At 56.4% G+C, this 24035-nt stretch overlaps 4 protein-coding genes across 5 annotated transcripts; all 4 read left to right on the forward strand.

Moving 5' to 3' along the window:
• The first annotated feature begins 46 nt into the window (after positions 1–46).
• NPRL2 (NPR2 like, GATOR1 complex subunit) lies at positions 47–3467 on the forward strand. The gene is made up of 11 exons (XM_080808729.1): positions 47–253; positions 792–883; positions 982–1150; positions 1290–1398; positions 1868–2004; positions 2106–2203; positions 2324–2360; positions 2479–2572; positions 2648–2765; positions 3027–3169; positions 3255–3467. The coding sequence occupies exons 1-11, from the start codon at positions 176–178 to the stop codon at positions 3320–3322; spliced, it is 1143 nt and encodes a 380-aa protein (XP_080664855.1). The 5' UTR covers positions 47–175; the 3' UTR covers positions 3323–3467.
• Positions 3468–4586: 1119 nt separating this feature from the next.
• ZMYND10 (zinc finger MYND-type containing 10) lies at positions 4587–8313 on the forward strand (the record flags this gene model as incomplete). Its single annotated transcript, XM_080802699.1, has 12 exons — positions 4587–4678; positions 4946–5054; positions 5982–6098; positions 6211–6264; positions 6386–6520; positions 6627–6715; positions 6808–6913; positions 7172–7378; positions 7574–7699; positions 7782–7903; positions 8024–8149; positions 8238–8313. The coding sequence occupies 12 exons, from the start codon at positions 4587–4589 to the stop codon at positions 8311–8313; spliced, it is 1359 nt and encodes a 452-aa protein (XP_080658825.1).
• Positions 8314–8850: 537 nt separating this feature from the next.
• RASSF1 (Ras association domain family member 1) lies at positions 8851–18231 on the forward strand. Of its 2 annotated transcripts, XM_080802710.1 has the most exons (6): positions 8851–9169; positions 11025–11131; positions 15600–15704; positions 15890–16187; positions 16305–16420; positions 17285–18231. In XM_080802710.1, exons 1-6 carry the CDS (start codon positions 8920–8922, stop codon positions 17429–17431), a joined length of 1023 nt encoding a protein of 340 aa, XP_080658836.1. In that variant the 5' UTR covers positions 8851–8919; the 3' UTR covers positions 17432–18231. The 2 variants fall into 2 exon arrangements, with proteins under 2 accessions (XP_080658836.1, XP_080658837.1); XM_080802711.1 differs by lacking the exons at positions 8851–9169; positions 11025–11131 and adding an exon at positions 11539–11844.
• Positions 18232–19045: 814 nt separating this feature from the next.
• Positions 19046–22015, forward strand: TUSC2 (tumor suppressor 2, mitochondrial calcium regulator). The gene is made up of 3 exons (XM_080800188.1): positions 19046–19361; positions 20471–20591; positions 20724–22015. Exons 1-3 carry the CDS (start codon positions 19216–19218, stop codon positions 20787–20789), a joined length of 333 nt encoding a protein of 110 aa, XP_080656314.1. The 5' UTR covers positions 19046–19215; the 3' UTR covers positions 20790–22015.
• The last annotated feature ends 2020 nt before the right edge of the window (positions 22016–24035 follow it).

The following is a 24035-nucleotide window of genomic DNA, read 5'->3' on the forward strand; positions in this document are numbered from 1 at the left end:
ACCTCCAGCCACACCTCCCAGTCGCTCTGCGCAAGCGCTATTCAGCAGACAGCTTAACCGGTGCGTGAGTGCGCAGGCGTGCTTGCCTTGGCTAGCCAGGCCTGGGGGCTGTCTCTGACGGGTGTTCGCAGGGCTCCAGGAGCCAGGGTCTACAGACCTGGGCCCTGCCAGCGCCATGGGCAGCGGCTGCCGCATCGAATGCATATTCTTCAGCGAGTTCCACCCCACGCTGGGACCCAAGATCACCTATCAGGTGCCATCCGTGCCCGCGGGGCTGTGGTGGTGGGGGTGGTGGGAGAGGGACGCTCCGGGAGCTGAGCAAGCTGCCCGGAAGCGGTGGATTCCCGTACCCCGTGCTGCACGCAGGCATACCACTCCTTCGTTCGCGGAGAATCGTGAATGGAGAGGCCACTCAGACCCAGGTCCCAGGTTCCTGGTGTGACGGGGCAAACAGCCCATAGGCAATGATTGTGGGAAATCGGGCTGTAGAGGCCCCAGGGAGGTGCCAGCTCCCAAGAGAGGCGGGGTGCACGGTCTTGTAGTATTCCTGGATGTTTAGGAATTTCGATGGAGGAGGAGAGAGTGAGCCAGGTAGGGGAAACAGCATATGCAAAAGCCAGAAGGCAGGTGAGAACATGGCATATGTTTGGAAACACAAGATAGTGGTAGGTCTGGGTGGATGGGAGAGAGGAGAATCTCTGGACAAGAGGGCTGAGGCCTTGGGGGTCACCGAGTGTACTTTGCATAGTCCCAGGGTCCACTAAGGAGCCTCTTACCACTCCCCTCCCCAGGTCCCTGAAGATTTCATCTCCCGGGAGCTGTTTGACACAGTCCAGGTGTACATCATCACCAAGCCAGAGCTGCAGAACAAGCTTATCACTGTGTGAGGCCCTAGTGGGGAAGGGAGGGAATGTCCCCTGAGGAGTGGATGAGCTTGGGGATAGGAGCCTGACTTTGCTCCCACCTGTTCCCCCCATCCAGCACAGCCATGGAGAAGAAACTGATTGGCTGCCCCGTGTGCATTGAACACAAGAAGTACAGCCGCAATGCCCTGCTTTTCAACCTAGGCTTTGTGTGTGATGCCCAGGCCAAGACCTGTGCCCTCGAGCCCATCGTCAAAAAGCTGGCTGGCTACCTGACCACACTGGAGGTCTGCAACAGGATGGGCTTGAGTGGAGGGGAAGTCAGGCAAATGTTTCCAAAGCCCTCCAAATCTGGGTATCTGCCAGGGCAGGATACCAGCCAGGGTTCCTGGGGTGTGCCCACCATGTTGTCCATGCTCCATCCAGCTAGAGAGCAGCTTCGTGTCAACGGAGGAGAGCAAGCAGAAGTTGGTGCCCATCATGACCATCTTGCTGGAGGAGCTAAATGCCTCAGGCCGGTGCACTCTGCCCATCGGTATGGCCCTTCCTTTTCAAGGACAGTAGAGGGGTAGAGGAGGGATACGAACATGGCAAGGGAAGGCAAGCCCAGCCATGGGCAAGATTCATGAACAAATTGGTGGCCCAGTGAGCTGGGTTAATGATGTCCAGGGTCCAGTGCATGTTGGGATTTGGGATGTGGAGGCCAGAAGAGCTCTCCATGCTCCTTGGGTATGTTCCCTTCCCTCTCTGGACCTGTCTCTTGCTCCCTAAAAGGGGAAGATTGGGAATGCCTCGCTGGCTCAGTCAGTAAAGCATGTGAGTCTTGATCTTGAGTTCATGAGTTTAGCCTCACGTTGGATGTGGAGCTTAATTAAGGTGGGGGTGGGGGACACTGGTCCTACCCAGGGCCTCCCACCTGCCTCAAGAGCTGCTGGGAGGACTGGAGGGTAATTGAGGGCCTCTTGAAAGAGAGGACACTGAAGATATGGGTGGGGTTCCTGCAGATGAGTCCAACACCATCCACTTGAAGGTGATTGAGCAGCGGCCTGACCCTCCTGTGGCCCAGGAGTATGATGTGCCTGTCTTTACCAAGGACAAGGAGGATTTCTTTAACTCACAGTGGGACCTTACCACACAACAGGTGTGCTATCCCTCCCTGGGTATCATCACCTAGGGCTGGCCACAGCTCTGGCTTCATCCCACTCCTACTGACCCTGCCCTACCCTGCCCTGCTCTTCCCAGATCCTGCCCTATATTGATGGCTTCCGCCATGTCCAGAAGATCTCAGCTGAGGCAGATGTGGAACTCAACCTGGTGCGCATCGCCATCCAGAACTTGCTGTGAGTGGGGCAGCAGTCACACTTGGGACAGGGTTGCTAGCCAGAGCCAAGCCTCAGGACCCCACATGCGGAGGTGGGAAGGCATGGCCCTCAGAAGTTGAGCACAACTATCTCCCCCAGGTATTATGGCGTCGTGACACTGGTGTCCATCCTCCAGGTAGGTGAGTCTGGGGTCTGGTTAAGCAGAGAGTGAGTTACATGGTTTGGCCAGACTGGGGCGGTGTCAGACTTCCAAGCGCCTCACTCAGGCCCCTGTGCTTCCTGCTACTCTCCAGTATTCCAATGTGTACTGCCCGACACCCAAGGTCCAGGACCTCGTAGATGACAAGTCCCTGCAAGAGGCCTGTTTATCCTATGTGACCAAACAAGGTAGTGGTGGGCTCTGGGGGAGGCCGTCTTCGGGAGGGCAGAACTACCTGCGGAGCTGACCCTTGGTGCCCACAGGGCACAAGAGGGCCAGTCTCCGGGATGTGTTCCAGCTGTACTGCAGCCTGAGCCCTGGCACGACTGTGAGAGACCTCATTGGCCGCCACCCCCAGCAGCTGCAGCGTGTTGATGAACGGTCAGAAGAGGATCCCCAGGGGCACGAGGGGTTTGCATGAAAGCAGATACACTCTACATCTCTCTGGAGCCTTGGGTTAGAAAGGAAGCTGGAGATTCCCAGTGAGCAGAATCATGTGGCAGTACTAGTGTAGGCAGGCTTCCTGGAGGTGGTGCATTCGGAGGCCAGCAAAATCAGAAGGGAGACTGCAGGAAAGGGTTAGCAGGGCTGGAGGAAGCCCTGGCCAGGGCATCACCCCTCTCTCCCTCAACCCCACCCCAGGAAGCTGATCCAGTTCGGGCTGATGAAGAACCTCATCCGACGACTACAGAAGTACCCCGTGCGGGTGTCTCGGGAGGAGCGGAGCCACCCTGCCCGGCTTTACACAGGCTGCCACAGCTATGATGAGATCTGCTGCAAGACAGGTGGAGATAGGCAGGGCAGCTGGGGTGGGTTCAGGGCAGGTGGCTAGGCCAAGACTGCTCACCTTACCTGCACTGTCCCAAACAGGCATGAGCTACCACGAACTTGATGAACGGCTGGAAAATGACCCCAACATCATCATCTGTTGGAAATGAGACTGGTGGGGGTTACATGCGGCTGTGGCTGCTCTCTCTCCTGCTAAGTGCTCCCCGATGCATGAGGGCTAGACCGGTAGACTAGCCCATATTGTCTCAAGGGTGACCCTCACTTCTGTAAATAAAATCATCCATTTCGACCTACCTTTATTGAGTACCGCCTCTGAACCAGCCACCACCCTGTTCTTTACTGAGGGTCCACCACCAGAGGACTGACGGTGAAATAGCCGCGGTCCCGGTGCTCTCGTGCGCCTTCTGGTGGGCAGGAGTGACAATGCTCAAGTAAAAGTGCCCGCTAATTATTAATTGAAATGAACAGCCAAAAAAACAATCAGAAAGCTGTGATGAAGAATGAGTTGGGGATGGGAACTGGGGTTGTTCTGGATTAAATGGGCAAGGAAGGACTCGCTGAAGTGACTTTCAACTGAGGCGTGAAGGAGGAAAAGTATTCCAGGCAGAGGGAACAGGTGTAGAAGCCCTGAAGCAAAAACAGCTTTAGGATGCATAAGGAAGCTAAGAGAGGCTTCCTCATGCCCCTCAATGGGGAGAGGGGCAAGAAAAGAAGTCCCGAGGTACTGAGGGGGCAAGAGCTTGATACTGCAGAGTTCCTGGTAAGCTGCTTTGGACATACTATTTCAAGGGCTAGAGGCAGCCATAGAGTCACCCAGAAAAAGACGACAGCAGTTACCTCGTGAGAGGTTGAAGGCAGTCTGCTAGGCTAGGATGGAGACAAGTGGGCCCTGCGCAGTACTTTGTGGGGATAGAGCCAACAGGTGGAGCCGGGTGCAAGACATAGTAGGGCGAGGAAGCCACGGAGAGGAGCATCCGCGCGGCCGAGGTGGAGCCGCGGCTGAAAGAGCTGGAGGGGGCAGAGTGACCCTATCCCTGTGCTGGTCGACCTGACGTCCTAGGAGGGAACCTAGGCCACAGGAGTCTGGCACTCAGGGCAGACCCAGGAGCCGCAATCGAAGGTGAGGGGTAAAGTTCTGGGAGTCCAAAGAGGGTCGCTACCCGCCGCCGGGAGGGCTAGGCGGCCGGGGGCGTGGCCGGAGCCTGTGCTGGCGGCACTGCGCAGGCGCCGAGCTCACCGTTTCCATGACGGCGAGGACCCACGCGTCTCAACCGCTCGGCAACGGCTGTGTCCAAGACCTGGACCCCGCGGGAGACGTTCGTCCCCGAGAGTTTCAGCACTCGCACCTCAGCGCCGGCTGCTGTCCGGGGTCAGCTGAATCCCCGCTTCCCGCTCGCTCTCTGCGGCCACAACATGGGCGACCTGGAGCTGCTGATGCCAGGGGAGGCTGACGTGCTGGTGCGGGAGCTGCGCAGCTTCCCGCCGCGCGACATGGGCTCCGGAGGGTGAGGCAGCTGGATCCAGGGGTCAGGCGGAGCCACGGGGTCGGAGTCCTTGAATGGAGGAGTAGGGACCTGACATGGGGGAGAGGGTGACCAGTGTGGAGGAGCCCCCAGGTGAAGAGACAGAGCTCTCCGACTTAGGGGTATATGGCCCTGAGCCCCCTCTGGCCCCTCAGGATCAGGTTAGGCTTCAATAGGACCCAGCCTACCCCCACTCCTACGGCACACGTGTGCTCCCAAATGCACATACACCCCCACTCTCTGGGGCAGGTGGAACCAGCAGCATGAGAATCTGGAGAAGCTGAACATGCAGGCTATCCTTGATGCTACAGCCAGCCAGGGGGAGCCCATCCAGGAGCTGCTGGTCACCCATGGGAAGGTATGCTGGGATCACAGGCAGGGTTCCTGCCTTCCCACCACCTCCCACACCACCACTCTACCTCTCAGGAGCACCCTGGGTGCCACTTCCCTCAGGGTGGTACACTTGTCTTCCCCAAGGGAAAAGAGGAGTGTGCTACACCTTTGATTTTGCACCCCTTTTGGAACAGGACTCTGGCACACCAGTCCAAGTGTGAGGCATGGCTTGATTTGGAAGGTAGTTGTGGATCAAAGAACAGCCTAGGCTGTGGGGGGAGGGCCCACATTCTAAAGACATCCTTGAATAGACTGTCAGGCCAGAGGGGACCCTCAGTAAAGAACAGGGTGGGACTCTGGCATGGAAGGAGGCAGCCTTTCTTTTCCTCTTCCTCAAGGAGAGAGGAGTTAGAAATCAGGGATCAGCCCAGCTGGAACATGAGCCAGGACGTGGCTCAGATAAATAACCTGAGGTATCACTTGGCAAAAGGGTTCCTCTGCAGATGAAAGGTGGAGCCCCCTGCCGGAGGGTGGGAAAGGACTAGGAAATTGTGCAAGGCCCTTAGTTAAGGATGAGATCAAGGCACACTAGAACCTTGGAAGGCCAAAGGACTGGGATGAGAGGGAGGGCATCAGCAGGAGAGCCAGCCTGAGAGGAACGCCTGGATGGGGACAGAAGGGACAAGATCATAGATGTAAAGGAGAACAAGGGAGCCTAGGGACTAGGCAAGAGCCAGTTACAGAAAGCATGAGGAATGTCCCACAGAGATATCAAAGGCAATTAGAAATGAAGGTCTAAGGTGCAAGAGACAGATTGGGAAGGTGCCTATGGAAAGAATCTAGGGGCCCAGGAGACTTTGAGGAGAGTCAGGCAGGGCTGAGCCAGGGATGGGAGGGTTGCCAGGCCAAGGTAGGCCTATTTCATCCCTGTCCTTTCCCCTCCCCCTCAAAGATCCCAACGTTGGTGGAGGAGCTGATTGCAGTGGAGATGTGGAAGCAGAAGGTGTTCCCTGTGCTGTGCAGGCTGGAGGACTTCAAGCCCCAGAACACTTTTCCCATATACATGGTGGTGAGCTAGGCCCCTGGTCACACCCTGCCTGTGCCTTTAGAGGGCTCTGGATTCGAGAGGAGAGCTAGTAATTTCCTCAGCATCTCCGGGCTCTGCTCTCTTTATCTGACAGGTACACCACGAGGCCTCCATTGTCAACCTTCTGGAGACCGTGTTCTTCCACAAGGTGAGGCATCAGCCCTACCCACCAGCTGTTGCCCCACGCTAGGACCTGACAGGGAAGGGGGGTTGTGGCTGTGTGGGGAGAGCATTGAAGACAGAAAGTTTCCCCTCTGCCTCCCTCTCAGGAGGTGTGTGAGTCAGCAGAAGACACTGTCTTGGACCTGGTAGACTACTGCCACCGAAAATTGACTCTGTTGGTGGCCCGGAGTGGCCGTGGTGGCCCTCCTGAGGAGGAGTCCCAGTACAGCACCCCCATACAGGTAGATTGAGGTTCCCTGGGGGTGCCAATGGGTAGACCAGGCTCCTTCGAGGCCTGAGCAAGCTGGGGGTGGCCCAGCTTAAGCACCGTGTCCTCCCCACCCCCAGGAGCTGCAGAAGCAGGCTGAACTGATGGAGTTTGAGATCGCATTGAAGGCCCTCTCAGTGCTGCGCTACATCACAGACTGTGTGGACAGGTGGGCAGTCCTGCCAGGCCTGGGGCCCACAGTGGAGGACTGGGATCCCGGGCCTGTAGCCTCTGCTCACTTTTCTCCACCACCACGCCTAGCCTTTCCTTGAGCACTTTGAACCGCATGCTCAGTACCCACAACTTGCCCTGCCTCCTGGTGGAACTGCTGGAACACAGTCCCTGGAGCCGCCAGGAAGGAGGTAAGGTCCTCCCCCACCTGCCTAAGCCCCAGCTCATGGCTGCCCGGAGACATCTTCCCGGACTGACGGAGACAGGCAGCTTGCCCCCGGGAGACACACTCTGCCCGATAGCTCGTAGTGGATCCAGGGATGCCTCACGTGGGATGGGCTTGGACCTGGGCTCTGCAGCAGGCAAGGCCTCTGTGTCTACTACTGAGGACTCCCCCTGCTCTAGAGCAAGCAGTTCCCCAAACTGGGCCAGTCCTGAGCCCACGCAGCTGTAGTGGCTGAGTGAGCAACACCCACTCCTCTCCCCAGGCAAGCTGCAGCACTTTGAGGGTGGCCGTTGGCAGACAGTGGCCCCCTCAGAGCAGCAAAAGCTGAGCAAGTTGGATGGGCAGGTGTGGATCGCTCTGTACAACCTGCTACTAAGCCCTGAAGCCCGAGCCCGCTACCACCTCACCAGCTTTGCCAAGGGCCAGCTACTCAAGGTGGGGCCCTCCTCCAGCCACAGTGCCACCCCAGCCCATCCCAGCCCAGGGCAGCCCACTTAACTCAGCCCCAGTCCTATTTCTAGACCCTGAACCTCAAGCGACACGGTCCCCACAAGCACCTCAGCCCAGCCCAGCACAGGCCCTCTCTGGTCAGCCCCGTTTTACAATGGCCTTCCCTGGACTCCCTTGCAGCTTCGGGCCTTCCTCACGGACACACTGCTCGACCAGCTGCCCAACCTGGCAGACCTGCAGGGCTTCCTGGCCCACCTGGCCCTGGCTGAAACCCAGCCCCCTAAGAAGGACCTGGTGTTGGAACAGGTAGGTACTAGGAAGTCAGTGACTCAGGACCACTCCCCACCTTGCCAGCTCCTCCCTGACACTTTGCACGTTTCTCCCACAGATCCCAGAAATCTGGGAGCGGCTGGAGAGAGAGAACAGAGGCAAGTGGCAGGCTATTGCCAAGCACCAGCTGAGGCACACATTCAGCCCCTCAGAGCAGGACCTGCGGCTGCAGGCACAAAGGTGAGGCCTGCTGAGCAAGCAGAAGGGGTGGGAGGTATGCAGAAGGCATGGACATAGGCAGGGGTGCTCTTGTGTGCCCACTGGCCAGGCCCAGCCAGGCTTTCCTGACCTCTTTCCTAGATGGGCTGAGACTTACAGGCTGGACGTCCTGGAGGCAGTAACCCCAGAGCGGCCCCGCTGTGCCTACTGCAGTGCAGAAGCCTCCAAACGCTGCTCACGGTGCCAGAGTGAATGGTATTGCTGCAGGTGAGGGCATCCTGGGACCTTGGACCCCTAAGCCCCCCTTTCAGACCCTCTGCTAGCTCTGCATGCTCACCAGCCCGCCTGCCTGCAGGGAGTGCCAGGTCAAGCACTGGGAGAAGCATGGAAAGGCTTGTGTCCCAGCAGCCCAAGGTGACAGAGCCAAGTGAAGGCTGCAGCTGCTAAAGGCCAGCCACCCGTACAGCCCACCCAAGAGTGTGCCCTTGAACCTCAGGATCTCAGCCTAGCCTCTGCCAGAGCCCCAGCCTCCCAGGTGGTGAGCGCAGCGAGCACAGACCCATCTTCCCCAGCAAAGCGCTCCCCACTTCCTGCCCTACCCAGCGGGTAGGCTGAGGGCGCTGCCTCAGCGAGCTGGAGCAGGAGGGCGGAGGCAAAGACAAGGGCCGGATGTGGGGACCCTGTTCCTCTAGCACAGTAAAGCTGGCCTCTAGAAACAGCCTGTCTTCGAGTGGCCCTTCGCGGTGGTCGTCGTCGGCGTCAGCAGGAGGGGTGCTCCCGGGATGCAGGGAGAAAAGGAGAGGGAGGGCCCGGACCCTGCGAGAGCACTCCCCATCCCACGCCCTCGCCACCCCACTCCGCCTGCGGGCCGACACAGCCCAGGCGCCCAGGTTTCCGTTGCGCCGCTAGCCGCGACTCTCTCCCGCGGCCCTGCCGGGACCCCGGGGGCGGCGCCGTATCGCGGCCCGCCCCGCGGCCCCGCCCGCCCCGCGCTCGCGGGCGCCCAGAGCCGGCGGGAGTCCGGGCCGGATCCGGCCATGTCCACGGAACCTGAACTCATTGAACTGAGGGAACTGGAACCCGCGCGGCGCGCCGGCCCCGGCCGCACCCAGCTAGAGCGCGCCAACGCGCTGCGTATCGCGCCCGGCACCGCGCGAAATCCCGCACGGCAACTGGGCGCGGGCCGCGGCCACCACTTCCAGCCCGCGGGGCCCGCCACGCACACGTGGTGCGACCTCTGCGGCGACTTCATCTGGGGCGTCGTGCGCAAGGGCCTGCAGTGCGCGCGTGAGTAGCAGCCCCGCGCGCTGGCGAGAGCGAAACGGGCGGCCAAGAGGCAGCGCCTGCGCTGCGTGTCAAGTCGCAAAGGAGGGGGTCGGTCGGCAGGGTCGGTTCCCGCGGGCCAGGTCCATTGGCTTTGCCCCGTCGTGTAAGAGAGTGCAGGCGGATAGATGATGTATATCCTTGTCCTACTCCACCTGCATCGGGGCACAGCTGTGCAGAGGCAGCTGCCGACCAATAACTATGAATAAGGTGCTGATTCCAAGCTTTTTATCTTTAAAGTGTCTTGGCTCTTCTTGAGAAAGGCTTTGTTTCCACCACTCTCTGTAAGTCCCTGTTCCCAGGCCCACCCCTTCCCAAAGATTCACTCACCGTGACCCCCTCCAGAATCTCTGGGATGGGGGGAGTTTTACCTAACCCTATGGGAGGGGGGCAGGGGGAAAGTATCTTGGGTGGGCCCTCTGCAAATGGAAATTTTCTTGAGCAAATACCTATCGCAGACCCACCAGCCAGGTGCCAAAACATGAAACACAAACACACACCAGCAGCCCTTCTGCCCTCCCAGGAATCACCCACCAGCAAGCAGAGGTTGCTGCCCCACTGGCTATATACACCAGCTAGAATCGGCTGGGATTTTACAGCCCTCCAAACCCCTATGCCTGGACTTCAGACCTGTTGAATCAATCACTGGGAGTGTACCAGCCATTGGCAGAAAACAAATCATTCCAGTAGGCAGCCTGGAATTGAGTGGAATTGAGAGTGGTAGAGAATCACTGCTCTCGCCCATTTAGGGATTTAGAGAAGGTGTCCCAGACTTGTGTAGGCATGGAGACCCTCTAATTCAGAACAAGAGTCTGTCCTGAACACCAGGGTTGTGACAGAATACCAACCATGAGCAAGGGCTGGAACACTGAAGTGTGCCCAAGGAGAAATAAAGTGGACACAGAGATAAAATACAGGACAATTTGGGTGTGTGTCAGAAGCAAAGAGAAGAGAGGAATCAAGGATGATTTGGGATTTTTTTTTTTAACCTCAAACTGGGAGAGTAGCAGTTTTCGCTAAGATGAGGTGCTCTGGGGGGGGGGGACAGAGGTGAAAGAAGAGTTGTTTTGGCCACATTGGGTTGACAGGGGCTTTGACCTGAGGAGGGAGGTCAGCGATGGAAGTGTTGGATCTGGGGTAGGTAGTGTACACAGAGCAGGATTGAGCCTCAGACACTCTCCATTAGATCTGGGAGTTGAGACAGAACTAAAGGAACTTAGCAGGAGCTGCAGGGAAACGGGGGTAGCAGGGAGCTCTGGAAATCAAGGAGAGTAAGCATCAAATGATGCTGAGGGGGTGAGGATGGAGAAGGGACCTGGCATGCGACCCTACTACACACGTTGCTGAGGACCCTAACCAGTTTTCTGGAGGGAGGGGCAAGCCTGACTGGAATGGGTAAAGGAGAGAGGACGGTAAGCAGTGTATGTAGATGAATGTTGGTAAGTTTTGATGCGAGGGATGTAGGGACAGATGACGGAGGAGAACAAGGGTTAAAGGCTTTTGTTAAATGCGCGGAGATGGGGGGGGGGGGGCGTTGACAATGAGGGAGGGGTAAATTCTGCACTCAGTGCGAGAGATCCAGCTATTCAACAGGCCTGGATCCCTAACCGCCGGAGGCCTTCCCGCCAGTTTCCAGACGTTGGGGGACCAATACTAGAATCTTGTATAGCAGCGGGGGGTAACAAGACCTTAAGATAAGGCCGGTCATGCAGAGCCTGGCGGGCAAAGGCCTTCATCCCAGGGGTTCTCTTCCGTGCCCGGAATGCTTCTCTGAACTGTAGCTGAGGCTCCTCCGCCTCACCGCCAGACCTCTCTGCAGATTGCAAGTTCACATGCCACTACCGTTGCCGCGCGCTTGTCTGCCTGGACTGCTGCGGGCCCCGGAACCTGGGCTGGGAACCTGCGCTGGAGCTGGACACGAACGTGGTGAGCGCGGGGCAGGGGGGGCGTACGGAAAAGGCGCGCAGACCTGCCAGCCACACTGCAGGAGTTGTGTAGGCCGCGCGGCGTTACGCACAAAGAGCGTTCTAACAGGGGGTTTCCCGCAACAGAGAGAGGCTAATTCTGCGCGCGGGCTCGAAAGGGTGCCAGGGATTTCGACTACGCGCGGACAGCCCGGAATCGCCCTAGCTCCGCGTCCGCGCAATTTCCGCACCTCCCCGCATCCGCATCCGGTCTTGAGGCCACGCTGGTGCACATGCGCACACGCTCCGACCTGTTACCCAGGAGAGGAGGGGTCTGCGAGGCAGAGCCGAGCTGAGCTGCCTGGGCTATGAGGTCATTCCTGGAGGCGTGGCGCGTAGGAACCCGCCCTCCGAAGTCCCTCCCCCAATGAGACGAGAGCCCGATCCTGGCTGTCTACGTTTCAGTGTTAACGGTTGCCGCGCGAACTCGGATCCCGGCGCACGCGCACACGCGCCTAGGGCGGTGGTTGGAGGCTACGGGCGCACGGGACTCGGGGAGCTGGCTGGCGGGCGGGCGCGGCGATGGGTGAGGCGGATGCGGGGACGCCTTCTTTCGAGATGACCTGGAGCAGCACAACAAGCAGTGGCTACTGCAGCCAGGAGGACTCAGACTCGGAGCTCGAACAGTACTTCACGGCGCGTACCTCACTGGCTCGCAGGCCGCGTCGGGACCAGGTGGGGGCCGGGGTTTTGGGCGGCGGGCCGGTGACAGTCACTGGGACCCTTCCCCTTCACACTAAGTTGTCGGCTCGAGTTTGTGGGCAGTCCCACTCCTCCGTCAGTTGGGATTCCATACCTCCCCGGGGCCAGCCTGCGGAACCGTGTGCGGGGCTCTCAGCGCCTCGATGCCGGGTGCCGAGGCCTTGTCGTCTCTGTCACAGACCGGTTGAACCAGGGGAAGCAGCTACGTGGCTTGGGGTAGACCCGGGACGGGCATTATCCACCTATGACTAAAGCCGACCGCTCAGTCTGGATGAGCACCTCGATTTCCGCGTTCAGACGCTCCCACCTCCTCTCTAGGGGACGGGGGTGGGGGTGGTGGGAGGAAGTGGAAGGGAGGTGTCTTCGCGGGGTACTGGGAAGTGTGTTTAGGAAGAAGGTTCGGACTCTCCCCCCACCCCCCATATGCACTCTTGGACGGAGCTAGCTGAGCCCCCACCTCTTACTAGTCCTGGCCTGCCACCGGCTTCTGGCTTCTGGAATGTGGAGGATTCTGGAGTGGACCTTGCTGGAGTGCTCGCTTAGGCAGCACATACACTTAAATCGGTGTGGACCTGTAGGAAGGGTATTTAGATTCCTAAATATTTAGATTCCTAAATACCCTTCCTACAGGTCCACACCGATGAGAAGGAAGATGGAAAGGAAGCCTAGTTCTGGACTGTAAGCGAACAAGAGCATTTATCCACAGGAGGTGAGGCAGGCTAGATTGTACAAAGCCCAGAGGTGGGATCAAGAGAGATAGGAGTTACTAATCCAGGACTATAAGATTGGGTGCTGGAGCAGCTGTTCCTCTCTTGAGTTTTCTAGGTGTCCCCATTATCAGAAACCTCTGTGTGCCATGAGTGTGACCACCAAGCTCAGATAACTGTACAGGAGCTGGTACACCTCAGGAGAGCACCCTGCACAGAGCATCAGGAAAGAGAGATGGGGACCGTGAAGCTCCGAATACCTTGCAGCAATGCAGCAGAATTCCTTACTTGAGCCACGGAAAGGGACTTGTGAGTCTTTAGATGACAATTTTGTACTCTTTAAAATTTTTTTTTAAGATTTTATTTATTTATTTGACAGAGAGAGAGACAGCAAGAGAGGGAACACAAGCAGGGGGAGTGGAAGAGGGAGGAGTCTTCTTGCTGAGCAGGGAGTCTGATGTGGGGCTCGATCCCAGGACCCTGAGATCATGACCCAAAGGCAGACGCTTAAAGACTGAGCCACCCAGGCATCCCTGTACTCTTTAAATTTTACTCAAAAACTCAGCCCAGGGGCGCCTGGGTGGCTCAGTGGGTTAAGCCTCTGCCTTCAGCTCAGGTCATGATTCCAGGGTTCTGGGATCGAGTCCCGCATCGGGCTCTCTGCTCAGCAGGGAGCCTGCTTCCTCCCTCTCTCTCTGCCTGCCTCTCTGCCTACTTGTGATCTCTGTCTATCAAATAAATAAAATAAAATCTTTAAAAAAAAAAAAAAAAAAAAAAAAAAAAAAAAAAAAAAAAACTCAGCCCAGACCTTTGACTCTGGGTCAAGTTTTGACTGGTGCAAGGTTTGACTGGATCCCTGGGACTTTCTGTCACTCAGGTTTGAGCCATTTTCCATCGTGGAACAGTGAGAAAACTATAAGACACTAACCAGTTGTAAAGGAGGCTGGGGCGTCCCCAGTTGTATGTAAAATACAAGCCATCAGTCACTATGGACAGTGGCAGAGTGGAGGGTGGGTCACCATAGTGCAGGAGAAGGAAAACTCCATGGTCCTGCTGTGCACACCTCTGAGAGGGCTGTTGGAATCCTCCAGCAGGAAGCTTTGGAAGCAGAAAAAGAAACTTCTTATTCTTTTAGAATACTGGCAGGACAGTGCAGTGCCTCCAGTCTAAGTCCCTTATTTTATGAGTAAAGATACTAAGGGAGGCAAAGACAAAATCTAAGGGAGGTTCACCTGGAGAGGGGAAGAGACTGGAACATAGATCAGTGCATCACTGCACCCCAGTCCAGGGCTCCTGGGTGACCTGGGAAGGAAGAGAAGGGAGCAAGTGTTCTCATCCTCAGGCTGGAGCTCAGAACCATCACAAGGAAGGGAAATAAGTTGGTGTCATCTCTGTGCCCACCGTTCTGTAAACAGAATTCTCTTCCTTCTCGCTGGAGTTTGGAAGTTTGTTCAGCTTTTCTCCTGCCCCACAGCACTCTCCTATCTTAGTACTCCTTCCTGTCCCAAGCTCTCTCCTCCAAACTGAACAAACACATCCACCCTTTATTCCCAGGCTCCAGCCTTCATTTTACCCTCCAAATCTCCCATTTCCCAGGGCCCGCACCATTTGTTCTTTACTAATCTTGGAGGGTTCCTCCCTGCCCCCAGTAAGATTTCCTTCGAAGAATTTTCTTCGAAAATTCCCTGCTGGGATTTTCACTTCTTAGTGCTCTCCTCCATCCAGATTTTTTTTGAAACTTGGGGAAACAAGTAGGCTTCAGTTTCCACACCTCCCCCAATGCCTTTCCCCTCTGAGGCCCCAACCTCAGTTTTAAGTGCCACATACTTACTGGAAAGTTCTAGGTAAAGAGCATACTGCTAAAAGGCTGTCTAGATGAAGAGCACCCTACCGTCTAATGTGTCCTCCTTATTCATCCCCATCGGACGGTTTAAGCTTAGGGGCTCCAAAGCAGCAGTTAGGGAGAAGCCTGCCTCTCCTGGGCTCAGAGCTGGACACAGGTCATTTTGCAGGAGCCCAGCTGGTAAGAATTCCCCTGGGACAAAGCATTGGTCAGCAGTGATCTCAGCTGCATCTGTGACATTCCCATTCCAGCCAGGGCCTGACGTCAACAGGAAGTAAGGCTGATGCAATGGAACCGGGGAGTTTGATAGAAAAGTGTTTGTTCAGAGCCCTGGCTTCCCTGGTCCATACTCCACCCTCCAGCAAGAATCTAGCCCCTGGAGGAGTGGGGGATGGGCTGAGTGGTAGAGGGAAAAAAAATCTTTGGGTTGAACCTCCAGACAGGAGGGAGGAGGTGCAGAAGCCTACCTGCTTGGCACTTGTGGGACCAGCTCTACCAGGAGGCAGATTGGAGCCTGGCCTGAAGCTGCCCTGGCGTAGCTTGGTCAAGATCAAATGGCATGTCACAGTGGCTTCCTCCCTGTGTGTGAGACATACGGGGCTGGCCCCAGATCCCTCATCAGAAGGTGTTAACATTGTAGAGGTTGCCCTTACCCTCATACCCATACCTGGCTGGGCTCGTGGTGTGCACCAGTCCCACACCTCTCATTGGGTGGTCATGGCCCTTTGCTGGGGCAGAGTGGTCTCCCTTCTCCAGAACACTCCTGACCCCACCTAACTAGGGTGCTGGAATCAGGCTGTGCAGTTGAAAGGTGCTTTTACTGTCAATAAGAATCCCACATCCTTTCCTGGCCCCTGGCCTTCTCTCTTCAGTTTTCTTGGTTTTTAGGTATCCTTAGGGCCTCAACCAGTGTTGAGGAGGCCCCATGTAGGCAGCATAAAGAAGCCAAATGACTCTGCCTTTGCTGTGCCCATCCATTGCATGCAAAACCAGGAGCAATGGTGGCTTCTTCTCAATAGGACTCAAGCTTTGTAGGCAGTTTCCAAAGGCTGCTTTTTCAGTTTCCAGAGTCTGCTTTTTCAAAGTGGCCCACGCAGACTCACCTCCCTGTATGTGACATGCGTTGCAGTGGGGTGGGTTCTTTTAGGACCCTGTGTCCATGCTGGCCCCTCTTTCAGGACGAGCCTGTGGAGTGGGAAACACCTGACCTTTCTCAGGCTGAGGTTGAACAGAAGATCAAGGAGTACAATAGCCAGATCAACAGCAACCTCTTCATGAGCCTGGTGAGTTGACAGTCTGGGGAAAGAGGTGTGGGGAGAGGCTACAGCTAAAGTCACAGCTAAGGTATTCTTGGGTGGGCCTAAGCAGTAATTTATTTACACCTAGCCTAGCCCTAAGTGGACTAGCAGTGTCCAAATCTGTTCCATCTCACATGGAACGTAGTCATGGTTTGGTTTCTCCTCTTCAGAACAAGGATGGCTCCTATACAGGCTTCATCAAGGTTCAACTGAAGCTAGTACGCCCTGTCTCAGTGCCCTCCAGCAAGAAGCCACCCTCCTTGCAGGATGCCAGGCGGGGCACAGGGCGGGGCACAGCTGTGAGGCGCCGTACCTCCTTCTACCTGCCCAAGGATGCTGTCAAGCACCTGCACGTGTTGTCACGCACGCGGGCACGTGAGGTCATTGAGGCCCTACTTCGCAAATTCTTGGTGGTGGATGACCCCCGCAAGTTTGCACTCTTTGAGCGGGCTGAACGCCATGGCCAAGGTAGGCTTCCTTCCCCGCCATGTATGAGGGTATATATGCATGCACCATGTGTAAGGGGCTGAATGGGCTGGGCCTGACTCTAATCAGATAACTTTCTTCTCCCTGCCTGGCCTTCAGTGTACCTCCGGAAGCTGTCGGATGACGAGCAGCCCCTGCGGCTCCGGCTCCTTGCAGGGCCCAGCGAGAAGGCCCTAAGCTTTGTCCTCAAGGAGAATGACTCTGGGGAGGTGAATGTGAGTACACAGCCCTTTTTGGCTTCTTGGTTGTCACTGGGTAAGGCTGGTGGGTCACAGCTGCAGTAAAGTTGGAAGGAAGAATAGGACTGGAGAAAAAGCCCTGCAAAGCCTCTTGAAGAGTATGTGAACCTTGTAGCTACAGTGAAGCATTCCAGGCCACTCAAGCCAAGGTCACAGGCCTGTCCCAAGATGCCTGGAAGAATTGTCTTGGTGGTCTGTTTTTTTCTGTTGTGGAAAGTCCTCAGGAGATGCAGGAATTCCTCTGTTAGTATGGTGATTCCAAGCCAGATCAAAACACACAGATGGGCCCACATCATCAGGGAGGCTCCCATTCAACCACTGTGACTTTTTACCTAGAAGCTTTCTGGCTTCAAAGTATTGGGTCTGGGGGTGCCTGGGTGGCTCAGTGGGTTAAAGCCTCTGCCTTCGGCTCAGGTCATGATCCTGGGGTCCTGGGATCGAGCTCCGCGTCGGGCTCTCTGCTCAGCAGGGAGCCTGCTTTCTCCTCTCTGTCTGCCTCTACTTGTGATCTCTGTCAAATAAATAAATAAAAATGTTAAAAAAAAAAAAAGTATTGGGTCTGTGGAGTAGTATTAAACTCAGAGTGTGGGCATAGCCTTTCCACAGATAACTGGGTGACATCTAGTTTGGTTGCCTGTCTTCAAGGTGACTGCCCTACTTTATGGGGCCCATCTTCTCTATAGACTATTGTCAAGAATCCTAGCACGGGCCATTCAGGCAAGAACCTAACATTAGAAAGCCCCATCCTAGCTGTGTGACATGACTGCTTCTCTTCGCTGGGGGGGGCCTGCTGATTTGGCCATGCCTGCTGCAGCCTGTTTCCCTCCTCTCCACCTGCAGTGGGATGCCTTCAGCATGCCTGAACTACACAACTTCCTGCGCATCTTACAGCGGGAGGAAGAGGAACACCTGCGCCAGATCCTGCAAAAGTACTCCTATTGCCGTCAGAAGATCCAGGAGGCCCTGCACGCCTGTCCCCTGGGGTGACCTCTTGTACCCCTGGGGAAAAGGAGGAGAGTAGGCAGCGCCGAGGGCGTGCCGTGTGAGTGTGACAGGGCCCATGTGGCCTGAAGAATGAGTGTGCGTGGAGGTCATCTCTTACCAGGGGAATGAGCCCAGAGAACAGCAAAGGAGCTGGCCCCCTGTGTCCACCCATAGGTGTAGCAGAGCATGGCTCTTCTGCCCTTTGTGTAGTGGGTCATGCTGGGCTGGGGTTGCCCCAGGAAGCTGCTCCAGGCTTGCAGCAGGGATTGAGCAGAGAATTAAGTCTCCTTAATTCATGTCTCACATACCAGAATCTTGGGAAACCCTACAAACAGAATAGGGTCATGTTTGCAGGGATAAGGGCCCTCATCTATGGGGAAGGGTCGTATGTTTTGGGTCTCAGATGGGGTGTCAGGACAGTTGGAGCCAAGGGCAGGTGTTCAAGATAAGGCAGGCGTGGGGAACAAGTCTAGGTTTCCCTCTACAGTGGCTTCTGACTCCTCACACACACTGTCATCAGGGAATGCTGGCTCATGGTGTAGCAACAGTGCCTCAATGCCTCCTCCAAGGAGGATGTCCCTAGGCCAGGGTCTGTGTGAATGTGGGCACTGGTCCAGGTCTGTGCCTTCTTTGCCAATCAAAGCGAGGGTCTTTCCCTCAGTTATTTTTGATGATGTGTGCGAACGTATGTACTATTTTGTGGCCTCAGCTGCATGCCTCCTGTGGGGAAGGGGGTGGGGGTGACAGTCATCATCAGGGCCTGGGGCCTGAAGAGAATTGGCTGAATAAAGATTTAAGATTTCTACTTTTGAACTCTTTATTATGGGTCCTCAACCGAAGTTACCCTCATGCCAATGGCTACCAAGGGTGATGGACAGGCTCATAAAGCACCTTTTAAAAGTCACCATGTGACCAATATTTGTAAGATGTGGGGGTATAAACAGGGACTGTCCACATGCACCACCATGGGGGTTCAGGTCAGGCAAGAATATAAGCTAGAATTTAGGAAAACCACACCCCTCCCAACACATACTCACACACACTCTAAGCTGTGGGAGGCGTTTTTACTGAGCTACTGCTGTGTACCAGGACCAGACGCTGCTCATGGCCCTGAAGGTCTAGCTGTTAATTCTTGCCTTCGTGAAGTGTGCCTTCTAGTGGGTTTGGAAAGAAGACTGAACCCAAAGTTCTTCAGACTGAACGTAGCTATACATTTGACCAATTACTTAGTTTTCTTTAGGCTTGATTTCTTTACATGCAACAGTGGTGATCACAGAAACGGTGTGGGAATAAAAACGAAGCCAGGCGGGCAATGCGGGGCCTGGCCTGGGGCAGCCCTAAAGGGCTGGTTATGGGGAAGCTGGTGGTTGGGCAGCCCGCTGGACCTGACTTCTGGGGGCCGGGGACGTCGGAGACGCCACACATGAAAGCAGGAGGACACAACCTCCGCTTGACTGGGTAGGAGCTGTCCCAGCTGGGGAGAGCGTGGCCTGCTGGGACCTGACGTTTCGCGGTTCCTGCTGGGATGCCTAGCTTCCGAGAGCGGCTATTGGTCCCGCCCCGCGGACCGACGAGAGAAGCAGCCAATCAGAGAAGGCAGCGTGCGGAGCGTGCGGAAGCGGAAGTGAGGTTTCCGTGGAGACAGCGGAGCCTGCAGAAGGCGGCGGCGGCGGCGGCGGCGGCGGCGGCACCACCTGCGAGCAGAGGCCCAGGCAGGGCATGGCTGCGCCCACGGCCCTGTAAGAGCAAAGCGGCCGAGGGGCTCGCCATGCGCCGGCGGCCCTGACATGGGCGCTAGCGGCTCCAAAGCTCGGGGCCTGTGGCCCTTCGCCTCGGCGGCGGGGGGCGGAGGCCCGGAGTCGTCGGTCGCTGAGCAAGCTTTGGTGCGGCCGCGAGGCCGAGTCGTGCCCCCCTTCGTATTCACGCGCCGCGGGTAAGGGCGCGGATTCCGCCCCGGGGAGGACAGGCGGGCGGCGGGGCGCCCCCCGTCACAGGGAGCTCCAAGAGGAGTCGGATGTTTCGGGCACCCGTGGGAGCAAGGGGTGGGGAAAGCAGAACAGTTGGTTCCTAGCGATCTGGCTGCTTGGAAGGTCTCTCTAGGAGAAGAGTGGGCCTGAGGCTTGTCCATGGGCGGGCCCGCGGCACGGTAAAGCTGAGCTGGAGCCTCCCTGAGACTTCAGGATTTCTTTCTTTCATCCCCTCCTGCCCAGCATGAAAGTTGAAGGCTCCTAGCCTCCCTCTCCCCCAATTCTTCCGAGGGAAAAATAATACTGTTTTGGCTGTTTCCGTTCCCCACCGTCGTGGGGTTAGACCTCTGAGGGTAGTAGCCGCGAAAGTAGAACTGGGCCCCAGTGTTGAGGATGGAACCTTGGTAAAAAGACCTTCACCCAGGTATTTTCTTCACATCTGGAGTACTGACCTCCCTTCTCTTTTTCCACGGGTCCAGAGAGGAGCACTATACTGGCCTGCTCCTTGTGGGCCAATGGAAATGGTACTGAAGTGATGCTGGAGATTTGGCTGTAGATATTAGGGAGACTCAACAGTGGTAGTCTGCCTACACCAGCCACCTGGGGTGGGTGGGGAGGATTCAACCTTTTTCTCTTTAGGCTCCCTTCTAGTTCAGGCATCTGCCATCTCAGGTTGGCCCAGGGCCAGCAGCATCTTCTGGAGAGAGACACGTGCCCAAGCCATCATCCTGCCCACTCTAGAAGTCCTGGGTGAAAACAAGGGCCTGATGTTGGAATGGCTGCTTTTGTTGAGCAAACCAGTGATGAGAACTGGCCGTGGCTGCCATGACAATGTGCTCTGATATGATCTCTCTTCTGGGAGACTGACAGAGTAGCACTGGCTACCATCCCACTCCCCACTTGCTTCTAGTCGACCCCAAGCCCTAAACAAAGGATTCTTCAGGCATATTATCCTCTCTTCCTCCCACCAAGGTTGCTCCCCATTTGGAGGTGGGCACATTTCCCTGTAGTCTGGTCATTTGCCATGACTGGGTGTGGGGCTCCAGCCCAGCCCGTTCCCTCTCTCTCCACACAGCTCCATGTTCTATGATGAGGATGGGGATCTGGCTCACGAGTTCTACGAGGAGACAATCGTCACCAAGAACGGGCAGAAGCGGGCCAAGCTGAGGCGGGTGCATAAGAACCTGATTCCTCAGGTGAGGGTCTGGGCAGTGGTCATAGAGCCTGTGTTGAGTGTGTGGAGACCCCAGATGTGGTCTGCTGTCATGGTGGGATGTGCATGTCTTGGGGGAGGAGCTGGCCCTCACTAGCCTCTGTTTCCATGGCAGGGCATCGTGAAGCTGGATCCTCCCCGCATCCACGTGGATTTTCCTGTGATCCTCTATGAGGTGTGAGCCTGGGGAGTGGCAGGCATAAGCACTCCCTACCCCACCAAGAAACCCCCAGGCTCAAGGTGTGGCTTCCATTAAGGAACCTAAGCTGGGGCCACAACCCTGAATAAACTGCATTGGCCTGGAAACTTCAGCTGTGAGCGGGGCAATCCTGCAGTGTTGGTTGGGTGTTGGTTTATATGTGGACAAGAGGTGGCTGGCGGCTGGCGAGGGCTAATGGCAGAGTTACCAGCCCACCTTCCCCAGCAATCCCTGCAAGGAACATGGCAGGGCATATGCCAGTCAGGAATCCCTGGTTCCTGCACCCTTGCCTGGCCTGCTTTCTTCCAAGCTTGCCCAGGGCCCAGCCCTGCTAGGGGCTACAGCACTTTACAAGCAAGGTCTGCCTTCTTCCAGCCCCTGGGCTGTGGGAACTGTACACAAGTGGGAACTTCCTTTCCCTCATTTCCCTTACCCCCTTGTTGGAGCATTTCAGCCGTTTGCTACCTCGATTCCTCCTATGTTGGACAGAGGTGGGGGGCAGTGCAAGCCTGATTCTTCCTGCCTACCTTCTCATCTGTTCCCACCCCCAGATGGATGGACAGTTTTCTGGCTGTTAATAGGAGATGGGACTGGTGTGGGAGGATTCTTCCTCCACCCAGGGCTGGACTGATCCCTCCCCACTGCAACTACTTGTCACACACACACACACACACACACACACCCCAGCTGAGAGGGCATAAGACAGGATCAGGAAGGGCTATGATGCCTGTGCCTATGGGGAGTTGCTCCAGCCCACCTACTTTGTCTAATCTTCCTTGCCTTTGTACCAGCCCGACACTTACACACACCCCTGCCATAGGGAGGAGACCATCTGCCACCCTTTGGTGAGGAACAGCACCCCTAGGGTTGGTGTCAGTAGCTTGAGAGGTGTCCACCACCCCTTAACCTACAGTATACCCATCCCCCAGGATCAGTCAATGGAAGGTACTGAAGCCCCTGGGTAGAGACAGAAAGGAGAGATCAGTCATAAAGGAATACTTAAAATGTGAAAGTCTGTAAATAGTCTAGTCCATGATGTTGGGGCAGAGTCTGATTTCTACATCAAAATGACTTTTTTTTTTAATTCCTTACTGTGCAAGCTCTGTGCTTTTAAGAGTGTGGGAAATGGCTTGGGAAGGGCGGCCCCCAATATAAGAAGGATGTTGTGTTATTTGTTTAGTTTCAATAAAATTATTTGTAGACCCTGCATACAAGAGTGGCATCTGCTGTGACATCCCATGTCTAGACTGGGCCACTCTGGTGGCTCCCATCTTTATCATCGAGATGAGCCCAGCTTGTGGCCATCCCAGCTGTGGCCAGTAGGTGGCAGTGTATTCACACACTCCTCACTGCAGGGCCCCTCAGAATGGAAGGCCACTCGTCTCTTGTGTTTTAATAGGTGGAGACTCCTGGAATTGGAAGGCTTTGGGGTGCTTCACTAGGGATTGGCCCCATCTGCCTGACCTGAGGTGACAGCATGACCTCAGGTAGTTCTGGGACAGCTGTCTTGCCCCCAGCAATACCAGCTGACCCGACATGAGGTCACAACACGAACCCCATGGACCTCCAATATCCATCTTAAGTGGACAGCAATCAGCTGGGTGCCACCATGCCCTTGGCCTACTGCCAGGCTATGTAGCCCCAACCCTCCTGCTTCCTCCCAGGATTGTCTGGATACCACCAGGAGAGTGGGTTTGGGGCTTCTGTTCCATCAGGCAGAACTCACCCACCTAGTACTTTCTCTGTTCCTTGCTGACCCTGTGTACATTCAGCCTACACTTCTCAGGCCCTGCTAGAAGGCTGGTTCCCTGCTAGGTTTGGCTGTTGGCCATCAGCCCAACTTCCAGTTAGGAAAGAGGGAGTTCAGGGACACAGGCTTCTGGGTCTGGGGAGTTGGCCTGCCAGTCGTTTGGAGGCTTAAATTTGTCATATCTGGAGCAGGATCTTCCTGTGCAACCTTTGTAGGTCTTCTTTGGGCACCTTCCCACTTCCCTGATAAGATGCCAGACATAAGGCCCTGTCATCCTCTGTTATCCCCCTTACTGTCCCAGGGCCAGGACTCTGCCATGCCAGATGGCATCCCATCTCCCATCACCACTGTCCCAGTGTTGGGGGAACTCCCTGTGTTCAGCCTGCCCCAGCTGACCCCAAAGCTGGAAACAATGGGGGTCAGGGCAGTGTTCTTCCACTCCCTTCCACTGGGCTGTGTTCACTTCCTTCCTGCTGGCTGCCTGAGGAAGTGTCCCTGCCCTGGGACTGTCTGGTCTGGCCTTTGTTTCCCCAGGGGCCCCCACCCTTGCCGTTTCCAAGGCTTGTGTCCCTTAGGGAGCCAGCACAGTGGTATGGGGACACACCCTCCCTTGCCATGTCCTGGACTCCTTGGTCCTCAGCCGTACTCTAGGGTGTGTACCCAGCTGCCCAGTCTTCTATGGCCTTCTGTTAGGAGAGGGGCCCTGGCCTCAGGGAGGTGGGCCAGTAGGGTGAATGGGGTAGGCTGAGGGTGATTTGAGGGTGTGCAGACTTGCCCCCTCTAGAACAGCCTGCTGGCACTCTGCTGCAGCTCTCCCTGGGGCCAGTCCTGTTATGGGCACCCCCTTCCCATAGAAACAGCCCTTTCTCAGCCAAGTTATGAGCTCCCTACTCTACAGTGTCTTGGTGAAGTTCACCCAGGAATCTGGGGGCCTACAGACCCCTCCCAGCCCCTGTCCCAACCCCCACGCTGCGCAGCCACACACATCAACATGTTTTCCACTCTGTCACATTTGGGATGCTTCCGCTGTCAGTGGGAAAAACTGACCCAGCTCCTGGAAGTTCCCCAAAACCCCCCGGAGCCGGTTCCCTTCTTCACCACCTGCCTTGGGGGACCATCAGCCAAGCATCCCACCACTGGGCCCCTCCACTCACAGGCTACTGGATTTGAGGACCAGCCTCAACCCCAAGAGGAGGTTAGGGAGAAGAGCTTTCGGGGTTAGGAAGCTGCCGGCACAGCGGAGGCTGTCACCTGAGCCAAGTCCTACAGCCTTCCGTCACCTGGTGCAGTTCCCAGAGCCAGGGTATACTGCAGGCGGGGGAGGGTGGGGAGGGCAGCCAGCCAGCAGGGCATGTCGGAGGGAAACAGGGTCAAGGCGGTCCCTTCCCCCGCGCTTGTTTCTGGCCCTTTCCTCAGAGGGGCAGCAGGAAGTGAGGAAAAAGGGTTGGGGTGGGAGGCGGGAGTGGGTGGGAGGGGAT

This window comes from Martes martes (genome assembly GCF_963455335.1).
Source record: "Martes martes genome assembly, chromosome: 1".
In the NCBI taxonomy this organism is placed as follows: Eukaryota; Metazoa; Chordata; class Mammalia; order Carnivora; family Mustelidae; genus Martes; species Martes martes.